Source organism: Schistocerca piceifrons, chromosome 2, assembly GCF_021461385.2.
Source record: "Schistocerca piceifrons isolate TAMUIC-IGC-003096 chromosome 2, iqSchPice1.1, whole genome shotgun sequence".
In the NCBI taxonomy this organism is placed as follows: Eukaryota; Metazoa; Arthropoda; class Insecta; order Orthoptera; family Acrididae; genus Schistocerca; species Schistocerca piceifrons.
The window spans coordinates 970029103-970054643 of record NC_060139.1 but is presented as its reverse complement, the minus strand read 5'-3'; the positions used below and the strand labels follow the sequence as shown (position 1 = coordinate 970054643).

General features: G+C 39.2%; 1 protein-coding gene across 1 annotated transcript in view; it reads left to right on the top strand.

Annotated features, from left to right (window-relative positions):
• LOC124776413 (mitochondrial uncoupling protein Bmcp) overlaps positions 1–25541 on the top strand; it is a 104112-nt gene that overhangs the window by 69987 nt on the left and 8584 nt on the right. Inside the window, exon 6 of the mRNA XM_047251401.1 lies at positions 24908–24968. Within this exon, the coding sequence (XP_047107357.1) occupies positions 24908–24968 (61 nt within the window). The remainder of the gene's footprint in view (positions 1–24907; positions 24969–25541) is intronic.

The window sequence follows — 25541 nt, the reverse complement described above, 5'->3', positions numbered from 1 at the left end:
GGCCACGGTTTGACAGTGGCCATTCATTCTGGTGAACAGCTGATTGGTTTCATTGCTCACATAAAACAGGGTTCACCAGTTGCAGTAGAGCTGGTATATAGCAGGGATATGGTCCCCGTGGCAAGGGGTGGGGGAGAGTGGCATAGGAATGGACCAGGATGTTGTGTAGGTGCTGGAATACCACTTTAGGAGGGGTGGGAAGGATATAGGGTAGGATGTCCCCATACTTCTGGACTCAGTGATGCAACACAGCCTTCACTCTTATAATCATCCTGACCTCAATCCCCACACAACCCCTAACGAGTCCACCAGCTGAACTGCAAACCCAGCATTGTGTCTCCTGCCGGTACAGTGTAGATGCGTGATTTTGTGGGTGCAGGACGGGGGGTTGCATTTGCATTCTGGCTTGTCAAAGTATTTCTTCCGAAAGCTGGCAAACTTTAGATTCTCATTTCTGTGTGCCTGTCAACAACTCAATATTTCTGCTATTCAGTGAGTGGTTTCCATTAGTCCTAAATTATTTACATTCTCTCAGAACTTTTCTAGAAACAATGTTGATAAGTGAAGTGATAAAACAGAAATGAAAGTATCCAGTCTTACCATATATCAGGAAAATATCTGACAAATTAGCTACATTTTTGTAAAACAGGTTCTGAGACTTTAAAGATTCAGACCCATATAGGACATAAATCTGACCCAATATCATACCACCACTAATTTGAAATATATAAAGTGCACTGCAGTGATTGCGCAGTAAATATTGCATTGGACAGACAGATAGAAAAGTATGTACACCATACAAAGAACAGCAATCCATTGACATTTGGTATGCATTTAAGAAATGAAAAGATGGAGTATACAAAATTGACATTAGTAGTACTATTTTACATAAAACAAGGAAAGGTAAATGTGTGGAGCGTGTGGAACAGAGAAATTTTTTCACATTATACAGGAAATCCAATTTCCATTTCAAATGAACAATTTGAGCTGAAAAATAAGAAATATTTTGTAAACTTTTGTGATATACTGTTGCAAAGGTATGAAGGTTATGAAGGCAGTTCTTCACTTTTTTAGATTTGGTATTCTTTGGCTAATTGTCTGTGGCTGTCACTTTGTCTATATTGTCTACCTCTGCATGACTAAACATTATTTATAAATATTATATTTTTGACTGTGTGTGTGTGTGTGTGTGTGTGTGTGTGTGTGAGAGAGAGAGAGAGAGAGAGAGAGAGAGAGAGAGAGAGAGATATTCTTTTCATCTGAAATTTTTCCGATGATGATGACGAGGAGGAGGATGATGATTAGTGGTTTAGACCAATAAATGGCAAGGTCATCAACACCCTAGAAATTTTTTTCACATCTGTGACATGTATCACATTCACACAATAACAGCAGCTTATGGTATTACATAATGTCATTTGTACTTAACTGAAATCCAGATCAGTCAGTAATTCGTACATATTACACTATCATGTCATATATCCTGAAACCACAATATTTCCTTTATATTTGACTGCAATTTAGTCTGTGTACAAGAATTTTAAATAATAAAAAAACTATTTAAAATGTAAGAAAGCTGAATCTCGTGGCACTAACATTGAATAAAATGTTCTCGGGTTTTCAACCATATCAAGCAATTAAAATTACATGAGCTTTTTGCCATTTACTCTTTGGCCATTGTCAAGTGGTATAACTATTTAAAATGTTTGACACTCTGTATCTCGATTCAGTAAGGCATTTCAGAGAGCACCTCAATTTTTATAAAAGCTGTAGAACACAATAAAAAAATAACAGAAGGACTGTTGATAAGATTGCCATTGTTCATAGGAAATTTATAGGGTGAACTTGACAGACCTGGTTACTGCAGTTCGGTGGCGACTGCATCAACAATTTTGCCATCACAACATGTCTGATACTGCAATTTTTCTTCACTTCCCATATGTCTGGCTCTTGAGTCCCATTCTGCCAGTTTTAATTTTTCATGAATGACAATACAGTAAACACTTTAGTATGAGAATCAGATTAATCAATCAAATGCAAATATGGATGCTGAAATACAACACCTCCTTAAACGTGCCAGTACAATTTTTGGGTGGGGGTCTTTGATAGCCATAACAGCAGCATCACAACCAAGCTGCATGTATACCAAGGCACTGTTATGCCATCTCTCACATATGGGTGTGAAGCATGAAATACTTACACTTATGATGTCTGGAAAAATACCATCAGTGCAGCCTGAGAAGGATCCTAAATGTGAAATGGCAAGATTGGCACACTAACATCAGCATCCTGGGAGAAGCAAACTCTACTAGCTTTGAAGCCATGATTATCAAGCATCAACTCCGTTAGAGGGACCACATTTTTCATGTGCCTGAGTCCCGTCTACCAAAACAAATTAAGCATTCCCATCTAAATGATGGTCAAAGAAAACTAGGAAGACAACAGAATCTATACAAAGATTTATTAAAGGACAACATGAAACAATGTCAGACTGAAACTGGTTGCTGGAAAACTACTGCACTTAATGATCCATTATGGTTGTGCAAAGTTTGGGAAGGAATTCAGCGCTTTGAGCACTGAGACGGAAAACAGAATCTATTGAGCACTGAGGCTGAAAATAGAAAATAAAAAGTGCAATGCTAGGAAACAAAAGGAGCTCCTAAAGATAAGCAATGCTGATAAATATGCAACCCCAGGATTGGCCACTACAATCACTTAAGATCCCTTAGAAACTTAAATTTTGAAGAAGACGGTCATACTTGTCAGTAACTGATAGCCCATCATGAGTTGCAGATTTAATTCTACCAAGGTTTGTCTAGACATTGATTATTCTCTGTGATGGCAGTAAGTGATCATGATGTTAAATTTGCACGAGGATTGTTCGAAAAAAAAGGCTGAAATAGCACGTTAATCAACAGAGGCAGCACAGTGTGCAGCTGATGTCACACCTAGCAGCAGATTTATACAACAAATTGTCCTTAGTTTGTGTGTGTGTGTGTGTGTGTGTGTGTGTGTGTGTGTGTGTGTGTGTGTTAGAGAGAGAGAGAGATTTTGCTGCAAATGCGGCAAAACGTTTACATAGACATTTTAATTGTTAAGTCAATCAGATAGGAAGGACCACATAAGACACATGCAGTGCTGTGAGTGGTTTAAAAGTTTAGGCCATGGCAAAATGTCAGTTGGTGAGGACCCTAGGCCTAAACAACTTTCCACATCAACAGATGATGAACATTTCAACAAAATTTGTGCTGTGACTCATGGAATTGTCATTTAACTGTTACAGAAGCTACTAACAAAGTGGGCATCAGCATAGGGCCATGCCATGTGTTACAAACTTGGGATGCATCATGACAGTGCAATATTTGTGCCAAGTTTGTTGACTGATGATCAGAAACAGAGGAAATGCTTGTCACTGCAAATGGCAATTAAAACTTGTTTATTTGAAGCCCAGAATTCTTATTCTGTTTAAGCGTAAAGATGTGGGGCTGATGTTAATTACATTTTTACATATTGTAAATGCAAAGGTGTTTGGTAATGACAGAAATAACCTAACATTTATCTTAAGTAGCAAACTGGCTTAAAATATACACAAAAATTCAGCACTCATATTGTTTGAAATACAATAGTGGCTATAATAGCATGAAGGACAAAAGACTCAGCATCTACTTGAATGTACTAAAATGTAGAGATACATGGTAATACCATAACAGATCATGTTATACAGGGTGTTTATAAATGAGTATCGGGGTTTTAATGCTTTATAATATTAATATTTCCCCCATGAACCATGGACCTTGCCGTTGGTGGGGAGGCTTGCGTGCCTCAGCGATACAGATGGCCGTACCGTAGGTGCAACCACAACGGAGGGGTATCTGTTGAGAGGCCAGACAAACATGTGGTTCCTGAAGAGGGGCAGCAGCCTTTTCAGTAGTTGCAGGGGCAACAGTCTGGATGATTGACTGATCTGGCCTTGTAACATTAACCAAAACGGCCTTGCTGTGCTGGTACTGCGAACGGCTGAAAGCAAGGGGAAACTACAGCCGTAATTTTTCCCGAGGACATGCAGCTTTACTGTATGATTAAATGATGATGGCGTCCTCTTGGGTAAAATATTCCGGAGGTAAAATAGTCCCCCCATTCGGATCTCCGGGCGGGGACTACTCAAGAGGACGTCATTATCAGGAGAAAGAAAACTGGCATTCTACGGATCGGAGCGTGGAATGTCAGATCCCTTAATCGGGCAGGTCGGTTAGAAAATTTAAAAAGGGAAATGGATAGGTTAAAGTTAGATATAGTGGGAATTAGTGAAGCTCGGTGGCAGGAGGAACAAGACTTTTGGTCAGGTGATTACAGGGTTATAAATACAAAATCAAATAGGGGTAATGCAGGAGTAGGTTTAATAATGAATAAAAAAATAGGAGTGCGGGTTAGCTACTACAAACAGCATAGTGAACGCATTATTGTGGCCAAGATAGACACAAAGCCCATGCCTACTACAGTAGTACAAGTTTATATGCCAACTAGCTCTGCAGATGATGAAGAAATTGATGAAATGTATGACGAGATAAAAGAAATTATTCAGGTAGTGAAGGGAGACGAAAATTTAATAGTCATGGGTGACTGGAATTCGTCAGTAGGAAAAGGGAGAGAAGGAAACATAGTAGGTGAATATGGATTGGGCGGAAGAAATGAAAGAGGAAGCCGCCTTGTAGAATTTTGCACAGAGCATAACTTAATCATAGCTAACACTTGGTTCAAGAATCATAAAAGAAGGTTGTATACCTGAAAGAATCCTGGAGATACTAAAAGGTATCAGATAGATTATATAATGGTAAGACGGAGATTTAGGAACCAGGTTTTAAATTGTAAGACATTTCCAGGGGCAGATGTGGATTCTGACCACAATCTATTGGTTATGAACTGCAGATTGAAACTGAAGAAACTGCAAAAAGGTGGGAATTTAAGGAGATGGGACCTGGATAAACTGAAAGAACCAGAGGTTGTAGAGAGTTTCAGGGAGAGCATAAGGGAACAATTGACAGGAATGGGGGAAAGAAATACAGTAGAAGAAGAATGGGTAGCTCTGAGGGATGAAGTAGTGAAGGCAGCAGAGGATCAAGTAGGTAAAAAGACGAGGGCTAATAGAAATCCTTGGGTAACAGAAGAAATATTGAATTTAATTGATGAAAGGAGAAAATATAAAAATGCAGTAAATGAAGCAGGCAAAAAGGAATACAAACGTCTCAAAAATGAGATAGACAGAAAGTGCAAAATGGCTAAGCAGGGATGGCTAGAGGACAAATGTAAGGATGTAGAGGCTTGTCTCACTAGCGGTAAGATAGATACTGCCTACAGGAAAATTAAAGAGACCTTTGGAGAGAAGAGAACCACTTGTATGAATATCAAGAGCTCAGATGGCAACCCAGTTCTAAGCAAAGAAGGGAAGGCAGAAAGGTGGAAGGAGTATATAGAGAGTTTATACAAGGGCGATGTACTTGAGGACAATATTATGGAAATGGAAGAGGATGTAGATGAAGATGAAATGGGAGATACGATACTGCGTGAAGAGTTTGACAGAGCACTGAAAGACCTGAGTGGAAACAAGGCCCTGGGAGTAGACAACATTCCATTAGAACTACTGATGGCCTTGGGAGAGCCAGTCATGACAAAACTCTACCATCTGGTGAGCAAGATGTATGAGACAGGCGAAATACCCACAGACTTCAAGAAGAATATAATAATTCCAATACCAAAGAAAGCAGGTGTTGACAGATGTGAAAATTACCGAACTATCAGTTTAATAAGTCACAGCTGCAAAATACTAATGCGAATTCTTTATAGACGAATGGAAAAACTGGTAGAAGCGGACCTCGGGGAAGATCAGTTTGGATTCCGTAGAAATGTTGGAACACGTGAGGCAATACTAACCTTACGACTTATCTTAGAAGAAAGATTAAGAAAAGGCAAACCTACGTTTCTAGCATTTGTAGACTTAGAGAAAGCTTTTGACAACGTTAACTGGAATACTCTCTTTCAAATTCTGAAGGTGGCAGGGGTAAAATACAGGGAGCGAAAGGCTATTTACAATTTGTACAGAAACCAGATCGCAGTTATAAGAGTCGAGGGGCATGAAAGGGAAGCAGTGGTTGGGAAAGGAGTGAGACAGGGTTGTAGCCTCTCCCCGATGTTATTCAATCTGTATATTGAGCAAGCAGTAAAGGAAACAAAAGAAAAATTCGGAAAATTCATGGAAAAGAAGTAAAAACTTTGAGGTTCGTGGATGACATTGTAATTCTGTCAGAGACAGCAAAGGACTTGGAAGAGCAGTTGAACGGAATGGACAGTGTCTTGAAAGGAGGATATAAGATGAACATCAACAAAAGCAAAACGAGGATAATGGAATGTAGTCAAATTAAATCGGGTGATCCTGAGGGAATTAGATTAGGAAATGAGACACTTAGAGTAGTAAAGGAGTTTTGCTATTTAGGGAGTAAAATAACTGATGATGGTCGAAGTAGAGAGGATATAAAATGTAGACTGGCAATGGCAAGGAAATCGTTTCTGAAGAAGAGAAATTTGTTAACATCGAGTATAGATTTAAGTGTCAGGAAGTCATTTATGAAAGTATTTGTATGGAGTGTAGCCATGTATGGAAGTGAAACATGGACAATAACTAGTTTGGACAAGAAGAGAATAGAAGCTTTCGAAATGTGGTGCTACAGAAGAATGCTGAAGATAAGGTGGGTAGATCACGTAACTAATGAGGAGGTATTGAATAGGATTGGGGAGAAGAGAAGTTTGTGGTACAACTTGACTAGAAGAAGGGATTGGTTGGTAGGACATGTTTTGAGTCATCAAGGGATCACAAATTTAGCATTGGAGGGCAGCGTGGAGGGTAAAAATCGTAGAGGGAGACCAAGAGATGAATACACTAAGCAGATTCAGAAGGATGTAGGTTGCAGTAGGTACTGGGAGATGAAGAAGCTTGCACAGGATAGAGTAGCATGGAGAGCTGCATCAAACCAGTCTCAGGACTGAAGACCACAACAACAAACAACAATATTTATTACATTAAACTTACAGTTATAAATGATATGTCAAATGAAAGAGCAACTCAGTTTTACCAATAACCTTATAAATGTTCAATGTGAGCACCATCTGTCACACGGCACACATCAAGTCTATAGCCAAGCTCTGGATGGGCCACAAGGGGCACAATGACAGGGCTTGCTTTGCATGGCCTGCACATTCACCCGACCTAACGCCATGCGATTTTTTTCTCTTGGGTTTCATCAAGGATCAAGTGTACATGCCTCCGCTACCAGCAGACCTCCCTGAATTAAGAAACTGGATTGAAGCAGCTGTTGCTACAATCACTGAAGACACACTTATCAACATTTGGGAAGAACTCGGCTATAGACTTGATGTGTGCCGTGTGACAAATCGTGCTCACATTGAACGTTTATAAGGTTCTTGGGAAACTGTTTGAGTTGCTCTTTCATTTGACATATCATTTATAACTTTAAGTTTGATATAATAAATATTATAAAGCTTTAAAACCCTAATATTCATTTATAAACACCCTGTATATGATTGCATGCATATTATTTGTTCTGACTCTATGAAATAGTGACAAAATAGAAAGACTCTCACAATTAAAGGTTTTGGCCATTGGCCTTCATCAGCAATACACACACACACACACACACACACACACACACACACACACGCAACTCACACGCGCGACTGCAGTCTCAGGCAATTGAAACCACTCTCGATTGTCTGAGACTGTAGCTGTGTGTGTGTGTGTGTGTGTGTGTGTGTGTGTGTGTGTGTGTGTCTATTGTTGACGAACACCAGTGGCTGAAAGCTTTAATTGTGAGAGTCTTTTTGTTGTGCCTATCTGCGACTCCAGCATCTCCGCTATATGGTGAGTAGCTACTTTCCTTCTCATAACATTGTTACATTCCATCCTGGATTTTCCATTGTTGGACAAAATAGAAATTCTGCTTTTAACAGGAGGCAAGCATTAAAAGTAATTATAAGCTATGTTTAGCACTGTGTGAGACAGGGTAAGGTCAAGTATTGAATGCAAGTTTTCTTCCATGTACTCATCAACAGAATAAAAAGTATTTTTCATTAGTAAATCCTTACCTTTGTTAATGAAGTTATTGCTTTTGTTCTAATTGAGAGGGGCAGTTTGTTGAAAAGTAGGCTGCCCACATTTCTCACCCCACTGTGACTTTTGAGTTTTTCTCTCACCGGATGAATGTTAACTGTTGTTCGTGTGCACTCGCTGAGGACATTTCAAGTTGTTGTTTGACAAAAAAAAGTGTGTCCTTAGAAAATAAAAAAACACAGTACATTAATCTCTTTGATGGTGAATTGTATTGGTAATCTCTTCTTCATTATTTTTAATATTCTTTTTTTCATTATGAAAAATTTAGTGATGGGTAACAGCCCTCCCTCCCCCCCCCCCCCTCCCCCCCATGAAAGGGATGCCTTACACTTTGAGTGCCCAAGCCCATGATAAACTGTTTTTAATGTGTTTATATCATCTGATTGGCTGAGAACTCTGAAAGCTTAACAGTTTTGCCCAATAGTGGCCCCTCTGGAGAGAACAACTGTCAATCTAGTCTCCTAAAAACTTTGTTCCTGTTACTAGTTCAGTTACCATGTCATCATTCTCCATTGGTTCCATATGGGCAGGATGGTTTCAGGATGGATAGAAGAGCATATGAGCTGCCTTGTTTGTGTTTAACAGTAATTTGTTGTACTGGAGTCATGAGAGGAGTCTTTCAGTTGTGTTATTAATTTTGAGCTTCAATTGCAGAGAAAAGTTTGGTTAGAAGAGCAAATTTGTGCAATCTGCAAACAATAGAAAAAGTATTAGGAAAAATTCAATATGGAATGATGAAAGTATTATAAAAAGGATAGACTGCTACTCACCAGTCTGCCTGCCTAGCTGGGTGGTAACTTGCTTGCCTCCTATGCAGTGGGTCCGAGTTCGATTCCCAGCTGAGTTGGATATTTTCTTCATTCATGGACTGGGTGTTATGCTGTCTTCATCCTCATTTCATCCTCATCACCAGCACGCGAGTTGCCCAATGTGGCGTCGACTGCAATAAGACTCGCACTCGGCAGCCGAACTTTCCTGGATGGGGGCCCCTGGCCAGCAATGCCATACGATCATTTCATTTCATTTTGTCACTCACCGTAAAGTGGAGATGTTAAGTCGTGGATAGGCACAACAAAAAGACTGTCAGATACGTGAGATTTTGGCCAAAAAGTCCTTCATTGCAATTAGACAACATACACACCATATGTGTGAGTTGCATTCGTGTGTGTGTGTGTGTGTGTGTGTGTGTGTGTGTGTGTGTGAGCGTGTGTGTGTGTGTGTGTGTGTGTTGTCTAATTCTGATGAAGGCCTTTTTGGCCGAAAGCTTGTGTGTTTGACAGTCTTGTTGTTGTGCATATCTGTGACTTGTGAATAGCGATGTATTCTTTTCATAGGAATGTAATTGATAAATATTAGGAAGGGAGAGGTCCCAATTCCAAACATTGTGAGACTCCACAGCTTATCAGGGCCTTTTCGGAATAAATTTTTTATAGACTTAGGGCTTGTAATTTCTACCATTTGTTTTGATTTGGTGTGGTAGGATTTAAACCAGTTATTTGCTGTACCTCTGATGCCATATGATTCTAGCATCTGAAGCAACAGTGAATGAGTAATGAGATAAAAAGCCCAGTGAAAAGTCCAGAAGCAAACTGCTCTTGATTGAAGACAAGTCCACATGAAAATGTTGATTTTGTGGCGGTTATGATTTATATTACCTCTTGTTCAGTTACTGGGTTCAGGAAAATTGACCTTTCTGAAGATGGAAATGTAGGTTTGTATGATGCTGCTGGCATAGTTATTCCTGGCACTGGATTGTTGGAAATCTTTGAAAAATTCGAGTTAATCTCTTCACTAATCTGTTTTTCATCAGAGACTTTTGTTTCATGTAGCTGGAGGTATTCACGTGAGATCCGTTTGGCTTTGGTTCCTATGCTACCATTGACAACTTCCAAAAGTGCATTACTCGTGTTACATGAGTTTACAATAAACTGGTTTCTAGAGATCTGTTTTGCATTAGTGATGACCTTCTTGAGGATTTTTTTATACATTTTAAAGTATCTTTGGAAGTTTGGATCACTGTTTGTCTTACTTTCTATGAAAAGTTTTTTTTCTCGGCTGCACAGGAGGTAATTATTCCCTTGGTGATCTATACTTTGTAGCAATCAGGTAGTCTGGTTTCAGCTGCCAGGGACTGTGATTGTGTGTGTGTGTGTGTGTGTGTGTGTGTGTGTGTGTGTGTGTGTGTGTGTGTGTGTCGTCAATTTTTGACAAAGCTTATTTTGTGACAGTCTTTTCATTGTGCCTATCTGTGACTCAGTATCTCTGCTATATGGTGAGCAGCAACTATGCTTTTCATAATATTAAACAGTGGAAAATCCAGGATGGAATGTAGCAATATTATGAAAAGCAAAGTTGCCACTCACCGTATAGCGGAAATGCTGACTCGCAGATATGTACAACAGAAAGACTGTCACAAATATGGTGAGTGGCAACTTTCCTTTTCATAATACTGTTACATTCTATCCTGGATTTTCCATTGTTTGGCTTTATATCAGTTGCTTCTCAGTGGTTATTCTGTATGTTTTTGAGGTGAAAGTCAGTGTTAAAATAGTAGCATAGATATCAATAAATAATTTTGTTTTGTTTTGAGTGTCATCCTCAGAATAAGCTTTTCCCTGCTCTCTTGCTTTAGCAGGTGCTAAATTAACATTAAGCTGTTGGTATATCTTTTAATCTCTTCTGTGCATGATCATTGGTAATGAGGGTTTGTTTGAAGTTAAGTAAGAGGCCTTCGTGGCCAAAAAGCCCATTGGGTAGGTTTTGGAAACTAAATACACGTATAGAATTAGTGTTTATAACATGGCATCTGTTGAGGCGCAGGATGTGGGTGTTATTCTTGTAGGCAAATTTATTATATTTAACATAGATAATGTATTCCATGGGTTGTTTATGTCGATTTAGTCATGTGACTCGATAGCAAAGTTTACATTTGTCATGTAGTCAAACATAACTTGTTCTAATTTCTCTTGAAATATTGATAGATTGCCATCCAGTGCCCTGTAAATGCAGACAGTGATTTGTTTCTGTTGGTTGATGTAACACAGTACTCAAAATGTTTCTCAACATTAGCTTGCTAGTTTTTATGAATTAACAGAACTAGATACCTTCTCTGACTAATAACAAACAAACACCTCCTCTTTCGGAAGTTCTGCCATGGCATGTGCCAGTATTATAGTTCGTAATACGGGCTAGTGTTATGAAATAAGAAATAAATAAAAAAAATAATGAGAATCAATAACTTTAAGCAGTGTTTCATAAAGCATATTACTTGTACATGTAAATTTTTCAGTTCATTAAGATAGTACAACAGAGTGTACATGAGCTTATTTCTTACTGATTGTATGTTCTGATAGAAAATGAAGAGGACTGTGTTAGTATTCAGTTTACAGCCTGTGGGTTCTGGAGTATTTACTGTTTTAATAACACTTCTGGGCCGGCCAGTGTGGCTGAGTGGTTCTAGGCGCTTCCGTCCGGAACCGTGCGGCCGCTACAGTCGCAGGTTCGAATCCTGCCTCGGGCATGGATGTGTGTGATGTCCTTAGGTTAGTTAGGTTTAAGTAGTTCTTAGTTCTAGGTGACTGGTGACCTCAGATGTTAAGTCCCATAGTGCTCAGAGCCAATAACATTTTTGTTACCATTACTGTTTCAAGGACAAATGCCTGTGGATGCCACATGTTTGCATAACAGCTTATTGGGGGTAGTCTCAGTGCAATTTTGGTGATTAATTCTCTGCAGTTTTGTAGCCGTTCTTGCATCACTTACAAAAAAAACATTCATTACATTCTGAAGACCAACTTAGTTAACATACCCAATCTTGACTTTCTTAATTTTCCCTGCACTTCAGCTGTTGTAAATAATTCTTTCCAAGGCCTTTGAGGTGAAGACAGTGGCATGTGTGAAATCTTCTTTCCAATGTCATTTGAATCTAAAATACTGAAATTTTTGAATTGTTGGCAGATTTTAGGTAAATAAGTGTTCACTCTTTTGACTTCTTGATTTACGCAGGATACATTCATAAGGTCATAACCATGTGGTATGTTAACAAAAATTATGTTCATATGTGTGTGTTTTCTTAGGTACGAGGACCACTCCAAAAGAAATGCACACACTTTTTATTTTTTTTTAAATCCATCTTTTATACTACATGTTTGAAAGTTTTACAGTGTGTAGATACATCCTTTAGGAACAATATTTTCATTTCTCCGCATAATTTCCATCCCTCTCAATTGCCTTATGCCAACTTGGAACCAGCACCTGTATACTCACACAGTAAAATTCTGGACCAACCTGTTGGAGCCACTGTTTGGCAGCGTGCACAAGGGAGTCATCATCTTTAAACCTTGTTCCACGAAGAGAGTCTTTCAGTTTCCCAGAGAGATGATAGTCATATGGAGCCAGGTCAGGACTCTAAGGCAGGTGTTTCAGTGTTGTCCATCCAAGTTTTGTGATCACAGCCATGATTTTTTGACTGACATGTGGCCATGCATTGTCATGCAACAGCAAAACATCCTGCTTTTGCCGATGTGGTCGAAGACTACTCAGTCGGGCTTGAAGTTTCTTCAGTGTCATCACATATGCATCAGAATTTATGGTGGTTCCACTTGGCATGATGTCCACAAGCAGGAGTCCTTCGGAATCGAAAAACACTGCAGCCACAACTTTTTCAGCAGAAGGTGTGGTTTTGATTTTTTTTTTCCTTGGGTGAAATTGCATGATGCCACTCCATTGATTGCTTCTTCATCTCTGGTGAAAAATGATGGAGCCACGTTTCATCACCTGTCACAATTCTTTCGAGAAATTCATCTCCACCGTTCTCTTACTGTTCCAAAAGTTCGCTGCATACAATTTTTCTTGTTTCTTTGTGAGCCACTGTCAACATCCTGGGAACCCACCTGGCGCAAATCTTTTTTAACGCCAACACTTTCAGTATTCTGCAAACATTTCCTTCCCCTATCCCAAAGTAGCGTGACAATTCATTCACTGTGATGCGTCTGTCAGCAGTCACCAATTCATTAACTCTCTGCACATTGTCTGGAATGTGTGCAGTACGAGGACTGCCACTGCGATGACAGTCCTCAATATTGCCGTGCCCGCTTTCAGCATGTAACCTGCTTGCCCACCGACTAACTGTACTGCGATCTACAGCAGCATCCCTATACACCTTTTTCAACCTCCTTTGGATGTTTCACACTGGCTCATTCTATGACAGCACATTGCTTCTGACGAATGTCAAGTGTAGCAGCCATCTTGAAGACATGCTGTGACAGCAGCACTCACGGGAAAAGGTTGAACTAAATTTGAAAACAAGCAGGAAGGATATATCTACACACTGTTAAACTTTCACACATGCAGAATGAAAACTGTATTTTTACAAAAATAGTGTGCATTTCTTTTGGAGTGACCCTCGTATAATTGTAGTTCACAGGCTGCTTTGTTTCTCATTTTGTAGACGTAATTTGGATCACCCACCAGAACAATAGTGTCATGATCATTTGATGATTTCACTTCATTTGACTTGTCCATGTTCCTTAGTTCAGACAGACACTGGGTTTCACACAACCGTACACTTTCATATCTGATTTTAGGTCCAGTCTGGAAGCTCTATCATGGCTGTGATTGTCACTTACGAGTAGCACTTTCCTAGTCACAATTCCTGTCATATTTTGAGTAGGAGGTCTGACTGCTTTCATTTTATATTATTAATAACAACTTTTTTTACTTCTGCAGTCGATATTGACTGGACAATACACTTTAAGGTAGGTATGTCGGCTGCAATTTCATTTCCTTTCTTTGATTTATTTTCTTGTAATGAGGAAATTTTCAGTTCAGTTTCATTCACATAGCACTTTTCTTCTTTGCGTGTTTCACAAACACTGTCAAGTGCACCATCTGTAACCAAAAGATCTTGAAGTAGTTGTGTAATAAAGTTTAAATTTTCGTGACAGATTTTCCGTTAGAAAATCATAACAGGAGATGAAACTTGGGATATGGCTGTTATGGTGAAACGAAGGTGTAGTTATTGCAGTCGGTGGGCAAAAGATGATGTCCAAAAAAATGCATGTATTAGCCAAATGAAGTGAAATTATTAAATGATTGTGACACTTTTGACTGCAAAGGCAGTGTTCATCAGTAACTTGCACCATCTGTTCGGGGTAAAGAAGGAAGTCTACCAGGAAATTTTAGTGTGTTTGAGGTGTGGTGTGTAAGGCCCAGATTGCTGGAAAAACGAGACTTGGATATGTTGCCGCATGACAAGACACCAACTAACTAAAGCATCCATCTTTCTCAGATATCTGGAAAAACATCAAACTTCTGTTGTTCCCCTTACACCCTATTGTGTGGACCTAGCTCCAGGAGACTTTTCCTGTTTCCCAAATTTAAAACCACATCGAAAGGACATCGTTTCCAAACTATTGAGGAGATACGGGACAATGCCACAAGAGAACTATGTCGCATCCCAGAAAATTCATTCCAGCAGATCTTCCAAAAATGGAAGAAACAGTGGTAGTAGTGTATTGTCAGTGCAAGGGACTAGTTTGAGGGGTACAGTGCTTAAAATGTAGTACAGTGAACAGTATGCATGTTGCAAGTGAAGTTGGGTCTCTTTTTGAGTGCACCTTATATATTAGATGGCCATTTATGCAGTAAAAAGTACTGTATCATCCTCTCTAGCAAGTAAACAAAGTTCCTATCCTAAATTTGATATTCGGTAACAATTAATAACATGAAAAAATGAAATTAGCAGAATTAGTTGCCTTAAAGTGAAACTTCATAAGTATTAATAGTTGTGACTAATAGTCAAATAAAACTTTTCCCTATGAAAACTGTACATACACACTATGTGGATGAAAATCGTGTATGATGCATATTTGAAAAGGTGACATTGTGTTCGTAAAATCTGGCTGCTAAATATTGCCAAAGATGAAATTACAAGGGACTAAATAAAATAAATGTTCAAATTATGGCACAAAAACTATAACAGAAAATTAAGATTTTTTGTGGCCACTGCTGAACATATATGACTGAAGCATGCAAGTTGAGCTAAGTCTGAGAAATTGAGGTAAATATGTTACAGTAAAATGTGCATATTGTGTTGAATGATTAACTAGAAATGTACTTGAAGATCTAAGTTTAAAACTAATTGAGCAGTTGGTGCTGCATACTAGTACAGATTTGCAGTATAACAAAAATAATAAGTACGAAAAGAAGAGGAAAGAAATAAATTTTACTCTGGCAGTAAACTATGAAGATCTTTATCCACTGTAGAGAAAAAGTTATTTGTTGTCAGTGTCCTCTTACGTGTGATTACATTTTTGAAAATAAAATATGTTAAAAGAAAACTCTGTATAAAACGGGACAAGTGTTGCACATAAGTTATCTGGACAGTGATTGTGTGCTAAATTTTATGCATGCAGTGTATACTCCATGATTCTGCACGCTGCATCTGAACTACATACAAATGATAGGTACAAATGCTTTTTTCTGTCTTTTCATTATGCATTGTAATCAATCACTTATGATCTGTTGAACACACACATTGTATTTATGGAAGACATTTGGTGACCACAAGTTTCCAAATCATATGCAGGAAAAGTTGAATTGTGTGCTAGAATGATAAAATTGCATCTTATGTGAGTTTTCATGTCAACCACACCATTCAGAACCACTTGTGAACAACCAGATTACATAATGAGCACCTATCAACTCAAACATAGATTTTGCGGGCACTGGCTTACTAGCAACAAACGTAATCCTTAGTTCGACCGTGTTGAAACCCCCGCTCTTCTGATTGGATAGTCCAGTATTGTTGTTCATCCAACATGAGAGCCAATTTGTCTCGGCCAACTTTACCTCAGGCAAAACTGAATATAGTTATGAGATAGCTGCATTTAAGGAGTAAATGGCTATTGGAAGTGCAAGATATCCTAGCTTTGTCCCCAAGCAGAGAGAAATACACCTGTCTCAAGTAAGCATTTGTAACACACTTGTTGCAGTCTGAAGCTAAGCGACTTGAAAAATTGCTCTGTACTGATGAACTTGACGGCATACTGTCTCAACTACTTTGTTGTCTTCTCAAGCTCCAAGGCAACACAATTAATGATGATGATCTGTAGAATATATGAGCTCCAGCACCAAAGAGAAATTGTAGCTTGGCAGAGTACTCCATTAAATGTCTGTCTCTGCAGGAAGATTGTTGCCATTGTGATGGACATGTGGAGTGTTATATTTGTAGGGCAACAATTTGCTTAAACAGTTCAATTTCTTGTTCTTGCTGTACTTCTAGAGAAGTCTGAGTTCTGGCAGAGGCAGTTGCAACACCTGTCAGTGGATACATATCAACTACAGAAGTCAGAAGATTAAGCAAGAGTGTCAAGGTTAACACCGCAAACTGACTTTTCTTTGCATCCACAGGCATACCATGTGTGACAGGTGGAGCTAGTTGTTATTGCCCTGAAAATAACAATGGGATGAAGAAACTGAAGACATGGCAGTATTGAATGTAAACAGTTTTCAAAGATGTGAGTTGCAACATAGATACTGTGGTGAAGATACTGATGTGGAGGACAAGATGCCAGTTGAACATGACTGGCGAAGAGGCAAGTCATTATGTATCTTTGCACATATTTTTTTTTTTTTTTTTTTTTTATAAGTTGAAGTGTAGATGAATAATGAAATGACTTCTATGTCATCAATATGAGCATTGTAAAACATTGGAAAAATTTTAGAACCTGTGAAATGTACAAAGAAATTTTTGTAGCAGACCGAAAAATTTTTATGATACGTCCAAACGTGTACCCTGAATAGGTTTCAGAATTTGCCAGATGTATAAATATTTTTCTCCACCAGTTCACTGTTACACCAAAAGTCAAGGTTGTGTATTCAAGCTCTACTTCTGTGATTTAATATTGTCCTAATTCCGTTCTAAAGCCAAATAACTGTTTTTTCCCACAAAAAATATATTTCATCATTATTTGTAACTACTGTATGCCAACTATTTTGTGAAACAAATTTATGTACAAATGAAGAGCAAAGAAGAAAAAATGTGAGTTTATTGCATCATAAATTCATTTTAGGAAGATTCTAAAAATAAAAAAAAAATCAACTCCTTAGATGCAGATTGTATGATACACAGCAAGATAAATTAGGAAATTATTCAGAGTTTTATAAGTGAGAGAGGAAGTGCATATATCATCATTTGTGCCCTTGTGTTTGCTGTATAGCTGACCCATGCCCTAGTGTGACATATTTTGTACACAATCCTTATTAAGTAGGTTTCTATCTTTTCACCTGGGTGCAACTTAGGGTATTTGTGAAATGTGAGAAGAAATTGGATTCATGTTAACATTTGTGAAAATTATAAATTGAGAAAGAATGGTCCAAATGAATACAAACTTGAAAAGTGTATAGGTAGCACCACGTCACACTTCTTTGTGCAGTCAGATAGATTAATGTCTGGTGTCAAAGGGTGCAATATCAGCATGTGAGTGAGTTTGAATATGGCTGAATGAATAGCTGACTGGAAGTAGGTTTGCCGTATCATGACATTTCAACTTGTGCAGAACATACTACTATACTTTGATGTGTTTGTGGAACCAGCTGATAGACAAATGTCATATGCAGTAACAAGCAGCTACTGCATTACAGAATGTGATTGCAGTTTGGGTGATCATCATCTAGTCTTACGGCTGTAATCAATTGAGGCAGCTTTCGGGCAAAATATTTATTGGGGATGTACACTCAAATGTATATAGCCAGTTACGAATAAGTGTGTCTCATTATGCAAAAGCTATTACAGATATTGGCAAATCGCCTGACCCACTGACTGAGCAAGCTTATCTCAACCTGTGACTTGTTTCTTCACTGCAAATTGCTTTCTTTCAAAGATATTCCATATGCAGCCTTCTGTCTGGGGTTGTTTATGTTATTAACTATAATATGTCCTTGACATATAGCAATAATAGAACTATGCATTTCACAAAGTTTTCATAATATTATATTTCCCAATCAATAAAATTATAACAGAGTATGTGGAGTGTATACTGATGTCCTTAGATCCCTAACAAAGAACAGGCAATAATTCAAGGAGATTTCAGTGCTAAAATAGGAGATACTACCCAAGATGAACACCTACAATCTGTGTTTGGACCTTATGGTCTAGGTGAGAGAAATGACTGAGGCGGGTACTTACTGAGTGAGTAATGACTTGAATGTAGATTTAGAAACGATGCTGACTTCATCGTAATGCGAAGACATTAGAAGACTTCAGTCTTGGATTGCAAGACTTTCCCTGGAGCTGATTGTGGAAGTGATCACAATCTTCTATCCATGAAAATGTGGATTAAGCACCAGTCCACCAACAAGAGTGGAAGACTCACACATGAGGAAGATTTTAGGGAATTTGGTAGACCAAAACTCAACATCAATCTTGATAAGGATGCACCAGCATTTTGAGCATGAGACCAAACGAAGGAGGTGTCTGTTCATCACTTCCTAGCTCATCACTTCCAATGTCAGAACAGCCTAAATGTGCAAAACATCATTGGATATCACAATCCACACTTAAACCTAATAGAAGAGAGAAGAAAACTGAAGAAAACTGGTATCCAACGCCACCCAGGATCAGGACAGATGTAAGAATCTTAACAAAAAAATACAGTGGAATTGCAGCAAGGACAGTTCACACTTAATTAACAGTATCTGTGATGAGATGGAATGTCATAATCACAGTCAAGTACTTGTTCTCTTATAGAAACTCAACAGAATCCCCAATGAATTCAATCCTCATACACTGATGGTAGATCATGAAATAGACCACCCTATCAGAGACAAGGGAGACACTGTTGCGAAGTGGGAACAGTTGTGTGAAAAGTTGTATTCTGGGATTAACAACAGTATGCAAACTTCATCAGTTGAGCAACTTGCATTGGAACTTAGTCTTACACAGTAAAATAGAGAAAACAGTTCAACGTCTGGACTATAAATCCCCTGGTCTAGGCACTACATCTGGTGAGATGTCAAATAAATGGGACAGGAAGTTTTTGATGTGCTGCATTTAATATTTGCAAGAATATGGGAAACTGGAGAGGGGCCAGAAGATTAGTTGAAATCTCTCTTCGTCCCCTACAAGAAAGGATCAATCAGAAACTGCTCCAACTACCAAACTATTGCACTCATGTCCCACACAAGCAAAATTTTGCTGTACATCTTGAACCAGCATTTGAAGCCATACATTCAGCTTCACATATGCACAGGACAAGCAGATTTTGTTGAAGGAAATGCAGCTTGTGAACAGTTTCCCAACATATGACAAATTGTGAAGAAATCATGAGAGTTGTCTATAATACTTTTAATTATTCTTGAAACCTTTCTTGTTGGATTAATAACAGAACCAATAATGGAAAGTTATTGATTGTTCGTGTCGTCATCTTCTTCCTTGATTATAGGAAAGTATTTGACTGTTTCGTCTGTGAAAAGTTGTGGCAGATGCTTGCACCACACTTGAAAGGCACTGATCAGAAGTATGTACAGTAATCATCTTGCGAATGTGAAGTCAAGTGCTGGCACACCTTATTCTCTTCAGTTTATCAAAAGGTGTGAGACATTGTTGTGTTCTAAAGTCCCAACTGTACAAAAACTATGGAGAACATGTCAGTAGCAATGCACTAGGTTTGTTAGTGCCGTTGCCAGAGAGCGCCAGATGACAGGCGTCACGGCGCTTTCGCAGCTACGATGTCGTAGGGAGCCCATATGTCTGTGTGTGTAAAACATTAAAAGATCTTACATCATGTCATAAAAGAAACAAGACATCAGAGGATACTTCGAGAGCATCGGAATTTCGTGATCCATACTAAAATGTGCACATTTAAAGGACATATTTAAAGTGCACATTCATATGTCCAGATTCTCAGTGAAGTAGGCCACAATCTGATATTAAGCTTTTCAATGTAGTTTTTGGGATGTAAATTTTCTTGGAGTACCAGTACTATGTTATCTCGTGTTTGGTTCTTTATTATGGCATAATGCCATACGTGCTAGAAGTTGAAAACGTGCACTTGAAATGCAGCGAACAGTATGTGGAATTAAACACTTCCGTTCAAATAATTTGAATAGGTCGCAGGAAAATATTCCAAATGGTGGTTTGAAAAGCATTGTTATCAAGGTAAATTTCCTTTTACGCAAGTTGAACTATGTGCGAGAATGTACGATGAATTTCTTAAATTATAGAGCGTTTGGCTCTCATTTAAAAATCAACTCTTTGATGACGAGCCATTTAGATGAATTTCGAGCCCAGAAGATCAGACATTTATGTCGTTATTAAAAATTTTACTGGCACATTTGTGTGATACATCTTACATTTTAATATGCGCATAAAAGACCAACATTATATGTGAAAACTTAGCGTCTCTTGCAGCGTATTAATCTTATAGATCAATATTATATGTGAAAGCTTTGCTTTTCGTGTAGCAGCACTATGTATGTTAATTTAAACTATTAACTTTCCCTGTTTGTGTGTTCGTGCTACTTAACAGTGATGTTGCTATTGGCTGACTACATCACGTGTCCTCAGCCCTGAATACCTGCTGCCATCGGTTGGCGAGATCACGTGACATGAGCTAAGCCTGGCTTACAAAAGCGCATTGGATACTCGATTTCAATGCTTCGGAAAGTAACATGCGGTGTTTGGTGAAATTCGAATTTATACTTTCGTAATACAAAAATATGCAGCGTACATGTTGCTGCTCATCTAAGATCTTTCCAAAATGTGTTTTTTTCCCTGTGTTTCATTTTCTAAAGTGCCAGGAATTTCTACGCCCGTATATAAAACCCTAACCATTCAAAGGACTGATAAGTTATACAGTTCTGAGAGAAAATATACTGTCAGTTAACAGGGAAAAAGTATGTTTTCATCCGGGAGAAAGTGTATTTTTAACCGGGAAACCCGGGATTTTTTTTTTTCCTTGTCTGTGTATACACCCTGTATATTAATCAGGTCTGTACAGCATTACCAGTGATATTTGGCAGGTTCATGAAATAGGGACCATTGTAGCCTGCAGGTTGGGGTGCAGTTATTGATGTTTCATGAAAATGACCTTAAAAGTGATCAGATCATTATGTTTCTGAAACAAAAATACTTAATACCAAAAATGTTGTTCTATTCATTTCCTTCAATTATGAAACTGTATAACGAAATCTTTCCTAAGGATCACAAGAAAATTTCATTGCAAGAGTTCTTCACAAATCTTTTTCTCATTTTCTAAAAAAGTGCACTAAACTCTCACTAATCAAGGCCTCGGTAGTCTGGCCTCTCAGTAATCTGGCCAACATCCGAAATGGCCCACAACAATGAATTACTATGTGCAACAATGTTAGTGAATTACAATGTTATACGTATTTGAAAGTCGGGCATTCTTTACAGTTCAGTATGTTGTCTTCTAGAAGAAGCACTTTACGCTAGACTTCAAGCTGAAACTCAAAATTTTAGATAAGTTGAACCCAAGTTTTTTGCAGAAAGCCATTGCGGCTGAGTACAATGTTGGATGAGCAACTGTTTACGACATCAAAAAGAAAGTTGTTATTGCAGAATTTGCGACCCAAAATGACAGTCTTCCTAATGATCCAACTCCCTAAGACACTATCCAAATTGAACCCTGCCTGGAACAGTTCCGTCCTCCATCACAGCGGGACCCACCTCTTCTTCCTCAAAATCACTCCCTCCAAACCTTCCAGGAATTTCTGACTTCCAGCCTTGCCTCTCAATCCTTCTTAAAAAAAACCTTAATCCTACTCCCAAAATCACCACTGTTGAAGCCCAAGCTATCCATGATCTGAAGGCTGACGGTTCCATCGTCATTCTTCCGGCAGACAAGGGTTCCACGGCAGTGGTACTTGATCGTCGGGAGTATGTGGCTGAGGGACTGCGTCAGCTTTCAGACAACATGACATACAAAGTTTGCCAAGGCAATCCCATTCCTGATGTCCAGGCAGAGCTTCAAGCAATCCTCAGAACCTTAGGCCCCCTACAAAACCTTTCACCTGACTCCGTCAACCTCCTGACCCCACCGACACCCTGCACCCCTACCTTCTACCTTCTTCCTAAAATTCACAAACCCAATCATCCCGGCCGCCCCATTGTAGCTGGTTACCAAGCCCCCACACAACGTATCTCTGCCTATGTAGATCAACACCTTCAACCCATTACATGCAGTCTCCCATCCTTCATCAAAGACACTAACCACTTTCTCTAATGCCTAGAATCCTTACCCAGTCTGTTACTCCCGGAAACCATCCTTGTAACCATTGATGCCACTTCCTTATACACAAATATTCTGCACGTCCAGGGCCTCGCTACGATGGAGCACTTCCTTTCACGCCGATCACCTGCCACCCTACCTAAAACCTCTTTCCTCATTACCTTAGCCAGCTTCATCCTGACCCACAACTTCTTCACTTTTGAAGGCCAGACATACCAACAATTAAAGGGAACAGCCATGGGTACCAGGATGGCCCCCTCGTACGCCAACCTATTCATGGGTCGCTTAGAGGAAGCCTTCTTGGTTACCCAGGCCTGCAAACCCAAAGTTTGGTACAGATTTATTGATGACGTCTTCATGATTTGGACTCACAGTGAAGAAGAACTCCAGAATTTCCTCTCCAACCTAAACTCCTTTGGTTCCATCAGATTCACCTGGTCCTACTCTAAATCCCATGCCACTTTCCTTGACGTTGACCTCCATCTGTCCAATGGCCAGCTTCACACGTCCGTCCACATCAAACCCACCAACAAGCAACAGTACCTCCATTATGACAGCTGCCACCCATTCCACATCAAACAGTCCCTTCCCTACAGCCTAGGACTTCGTGGCAAATGAATCTGCTCCAGTCCGGAATCCCTGAACGATTACACCAACCACCTGAAAACAGCTGTCACATCCCGCAACTACCCTCCCGACCTGGTACAGAAGCAAATAACCAGAGCCACTTCCTCATCCCTTCAAACCCAGAACCTCCCACAGAAGAACCCCAAAAGTGCCCCACTTGTGACAGGATACTTTCTGGGACTGGATCAGACTCTGAATGTGGCTCTCCAGCAGGGATACGACCTCCTCAAATCCTGCCCTGAAATGAGATCCATCCTTCATGAAATCCTCCCCACTCCACCAAGAGTGTCTTTCCGCCATCCACCTAACCTTCGTAACCTCTTAGTTCATCCCTGTGAAATCCCCAAACCACCTTCCCTACCCTCTGGCTCCTACCCTTGTAACCGCCCCCAGTGTAAAACCTGTCCCATACACCCTCCCACCACCACCTACTCCAGTCCTGTAACCCGGAAGATGTACACGATCAAAGGCAGAGCCACGTGTGAAAGCACCCACGTGATTTACCAACTGACCTGCCTACACTGTGAAGCTTTCTATGTGGGAATGACCAGCACCAAACTGTCCATTCGCATTTGTTGGTAATGAGGATCACCCTGTGGCTAAACATGCCTTGGTGCACGGCCAGCACATCTTGGCACAGTGTTACACCGTCCGGGTTATCTGGCTACTTCCCACTAACACCAACCTGTCAGAACTCCAGAGATGGGAACTTGCCCTTCAATATATCCTCTCTTCTCGTTATCCGCCAGGCCTCAACCTCCGCTAATTTCAAGTTGCCGCCACTCATACCTCACCTGTCTTTCAACAACATCTTTGCCTCTTTACTTCCGCCTCGACTGACATCTCTGCCCAAACTCTTTGCCTTTACAAATGTCTGCTTATGTCTGTGTATGTGCGGATGGATATGTGTTGTGTGTGTGTGTGCGCGCGAGTGTATACCTGTCCTTTTTTTCCCCCTAAGGTCTTTCCGCTCCTGGGATTGGAATGACTCCTTACCCTCTCCATTAAAACCCACATCCTTTCGTCTTTCCCTCTCCTTCCCTCTTTCCTGATGAAGCAACCGTTTGTTGCGAAAGCTTGAATTTTGTGTGTATGTTTGTGTTTGTTTGTGTGTGTATCGACCTGCCAGCGCTTTTGTTTGGTAAGTCTCATCATCTTTGTTTTTAGATATGTTTTTCCCACGTGGAATGGTTTCGCTGATTTATTAACAATATATTGGAGTTTTAACAGTTGTTATGTGGCATTATTTTCTAAAACATGACTAGGGAAAGTCACCTTCATTGAACTGCCATGTGGGACTTCCGTTACAGTGTGGGAAAGTTTATTCAACATAAAAGCAGGAATCATTGTTTATTTTGCAAGCATTTATGGTCATTTCTTGAGTCTGATACTTGCTTTGTTTAGTTATATTTTAAATTTCAGTATACAGGTCTCATTTAGCTTGTAACAACTTAATAATTACTGTATACCTCATGACAGTTATCTATTGGCAAATCTGTTTTCTCATAATCATATGGTAGGTGGGTTGTTAAGCTTTATGTAATGGGTGAGAAAATACGGCAGCTGTTGTGTTTGCTTTTCACAGTTGTCGGGTGTCTGTTGCAGATGGGGTGAGAGCGACCGGCTAGCGTAGGCTAGTGTTCCCTCGCCAACACACCCCATGCTTTTGATGGAAGGTACATTGTCATCCTACTCACATATCACACATTTTTTAAAAAAAAAAAAAAAACACTAAGGGACACACCCCACTAAAATGAGAATACAGAAAACACATGTAAAAAGTTGAACTCTCATAATTTGTTTCAACTGTTTCAGAGGGGCTGTAGTGACACTGTTTTTTATTTTACAGTTCCAGTTTCATAGCAAGCCTTGGTAGTGCAGTAGCATCAACACCAATTGATGTTGTACGTGTAAGTATTTTCCATATTGTATTTCCTGAACTGTGTGTTATTTGGGTTCAACAGGGAAAGAAGGGGAAAAAAGAGAAACATCATGAAAATATGTTTTACTTTTCAAGTAAAAAAAAAATTGAGAAGTAACTGAGTGACAAATAACTTCCATTACTTTCAACTTTGCAATTTTAATAATATTATATATGAAGCTACTATTTACTTGTGATGTAAACTTCATGATGAAATCAACTTTTCTTTTAAAAATTCTGTTTCTTTTATGTATCTTTTTATGATCTGGAAACACATATTGTTTCAGTTTCTTGATTTTAGATATTTAATTATTGTAGGTGCATAAGCTTGCTACCTCCCAAAAAATGGATCATTTGCAGCTTTTGAGTTGAACATCTACGTATTGAATTAAAATAATTTCATTTTTGTGCCGCTGCAAAGCATCTGTCTGAAGGAACTTATCGCTCAAATCAAATCTGGTATAACGTATTCTTATTTCAATAGAAACAAACTGTAGTCTCATCATTGTGCCTCTTAGTTCAATGCATTGATCATTTTTATTCTGAGTCAAAAGACTAATTA